Source organism: Apium graveolens, chromosome 8, assembly GCF_009905375.1.
Source record: "Apium graveolens cultivar Ventura chromosome 8, ASM990537v1, whole genome shotgun sequence".
NCBI classification, from domain to species: Eukaryota; Viridiplantae; Streptophyta; class Magnoliopsida; order Apiales; family Apiaceae; genus Apium; species Apium graveolens.
Window position 1 is genome coordinate 261,297,485 of NC_133654.1, and position 3,039 is coordinate 261,300,523.

The window sequence follows — 3,039 nt, forward strand, 5'->3', positions numbered from 1 at the left end:
TAGGCATACAAGTGCAAGCAGTAACTGCGTCTAATACCATAAATTTTTTCCAACACAAGACTATCCGAGGATAGCTGCTGTTGGCTATTGCCCTCGTAGGTTTTTGAAGATGTTAAATACATGGAACTATAACTGTGCCCAATTCTTTAGACAGACATGTGATTGAAGTACTTATCATTTTTCTAAACAAAATACTAACAAGCTGTAATTTAAATGAAGCGAATACTAAACTGTAATTACTAAAAAACCAATGTTAACTTTTACTGAACTAATAGAACTAGTAATATGCAAGAGCAAAAAATTAGTCTCTACATATGTAGTTATAGGGTCTCCTAATATAAGTTCAGACATTCTTGATAATGTTCAGACACATTGAATTTTTTCTTTACAAATCAAAATCATCGAATGTGAAATCTATATCGAAACTGGACTGTCCATTGCCAGGGAATAACGAGGATGGATAATCGAAATCCCACTCATTTGTAGCATCATAGTCAGGAATGTCTGAAGAACTTTGGCTGGTGTTGTAGTTGGACGATGTAGGAAATCCATTGGGAGGTAAACTCCTTAACGGCTGAGGAAACATATCTTGATGATCATTCAGAGCATCAGTACAGTAATGAAACCCATTCATTGAACTAGTGGTACCATTTTCCATATAATTTGAGTTATTCGGGTTCCAAACAGCATTGTTGCCAGGCCCTCCTGCATTCTGTCCATTATATTGCTGTTGCGCGACAATATTTTGGCCACCGAATGGTGCTGCTGTGCTTTGCCCTGCAAAATTGTTACGTAGTGCACCTGCAACATGTCCATTATGTTCTTGTGCGCCAATATTTTGGCCACCGAATGGTGCTGCTGTGCTTTGGCCAACAAAATTGTTATGTTGTTCACCTGCAACATGTCCATTATGTTCTTGTGCGACAATCAACAATGCACCTGCGTTTGGTTCTTGTGGAACAATCAACTCTGCAACTGCGTTTGGCTCTACTTCCATCGCTAGATTCTCTTGTGGATCGTCTTCCTCAGTTTTCTTAGCATTCTTGCTTTTATATAGTCTGCATAGGCACCATTCGTCGAACTGCACCAACAAAAATAACATATTTATGATATATTTAAGGGTTTTTTGCATAAATACCAGGTTGCAGAAAATATTTGTAAAAATACTGATCAACCTCATATGCAATCACATATACAACCGTTTCAACCTCATATGCAACCACATATGCAACCCGCGTCCGTATTTTTGCAAATATTTTCATAAAAAGTGGCATTTTTGGTAAATTCCTGATTAACTCAAGTAATCAAGAGACTAATCATCAAATTATCCACAAACAAATGCATTAAATTATGGCCTAAAGCAAGAATAAACAGGGGTTAAAAGCACACAAACCTCAGAGCTACTGTGGTTTTTTAAAAGATTCACACCATCCAATCTATACTCAGTCATTTTCCAATCAGTGCGAGCACCATCCTTCTCCGAGCCATCTCTCTTACATAAATAATCAAGCGTGATTTTTCTACCGATTTTAACTTCCTTATTATTTTCACCAGCTCGAAAAATTGGACTAACAACATTTGTTTGCTTCCAGTAACCATCACCGGCTGCCCGATCAGGGCGAATTCCGTTCGGATACTTTCGGATCCGCTTGGTAAAGAAGTACCAGGTGTTCTCACATTGCTCCTGGTGCGCTGCTGCAAATTATTTGAAAACATTAAAAACATCACAATTTTAATTTTTGACAAATTATATAGTTAATAATCATTCGAAAAAAACAAAAGTAAACAAATATATGCGCAAGTTTTTGTGATTAATTAAGTGATTAAACACACCAGCATAAATAAGGAGTCCTATCAGAACTGATTTCTTTAATATTAAAGGAAAAAAAAGAATACATGCAGGTTAAAAGACAACTCTTTACCATACATCAAACAACTGTAAATTAAGCAATAACAGTAAAGTTGTAAGTTACAAATTATGTTAAAGATTTTTTTTACTTGCGACTGTAATGCAGACAAAGTAACATATGATCAGAGGATAAACTAATGAACCAAAAACTGTAAATTTGAGTAATGTATAGTATACTAACCAGTAAGTTCATCCGGACTGGAGCCATAGAGATTAACAGTAAAAATTAAGTCATTAACTCCACCTAATTCCGGGTTATCGACGATTACTTTCAAGTAATCGTCGATTAACTGGATGTCGTCAGGAACAAACCTGTAGCCTGGTGGAATGCCAGACTCATGTTCTCCCTGTACTTGATATTCACCATTATGGAAGTACAGTTGTTCGTGTTCGGGGTGATGATTCTCCATAGCTAACCAAGAAAGTTTAAGAATGTGTTTATGAAAAAATTTGTTGAATTTGATATATGTTTATATAGATGATGATCAGAGGTTGCCCTAAAAGAATCTGCATGGTTCCAGTTCTAGTCCGGTTAGTAAATAAGAGTAGCATATTCTTGTAGGACTCTGATTTTTTTTATTACAGAGTGCAGTTTCGAGTTTATCTGTTAAACAACAATCGAAAAAATAGGAGTGATCTGCGTTGGTGGGGGCCACACAGCAGTAACTTTTTTTTAATTTTTTTTTACTAATTTATTTAATTTTTCTATTTGTTATTACGTTTAAGGCTCTGTTTGAGACTTCTGTTAAAAAATTTCCGTGCTATTAGAAAAAGTACTGAAAAAAGTTTTGTTTCAAAAAATCAGATGAATGTTTGGTAATATTTTTAATTTATATATGTTTTGATGTAAAAGATTATAAAAAATAATATTTTTGATTAGGTTTGATGGTGAAATCAGCACCTGTTTCTTCTAAAATCATGGGACCTTACTTTCTTTAACAACTTTTAGGTTAAAAACACTTTTCAGAAAAACGCTTTTTAATTTTACCAAATAATTTTTTAATTGCTTTTTCGGCAATACCAAACACAACCTAATTGAGAAAAAGCAAAAATTCGTCGGCCCAGAATCCTGCGAATTCATTCATAACGACCCAAATGTCTGGTAACTGATTGGCTTTGCTCCTTAAAAG

General features: G+C 34.9%; 1 protein-coding gene across 1 annotated transcript; it reads right to left on the minus strand.

Annotated features, from left to right (window-relative positions):
* Nucleotides 1-225: 225 nt before the first annotated feature.
* Nucleotides 226-2,327, minus strand: LOC141679120 (uncharacterized). The gene is made up of 3 exons (XM_074485611.1): nt 2,091-2,327; nt 1,394-1,695; nt 226-1,081 (listed from the first exon to the last, which is right to left on the minus strand). Exons 1-3 carry the CDS (start codon nt 2,317-2,319, stop codon nt 386-388), a joined length of 1,227 nt encoding a protein of 408 aa, XP_074341712.1. The 5' UTR covers nt 2,320-2,327; the 3' UTR covers nt 226-385.
* Nucleotides 2,328-3,039: the final 712 nt, after the last annotated feature.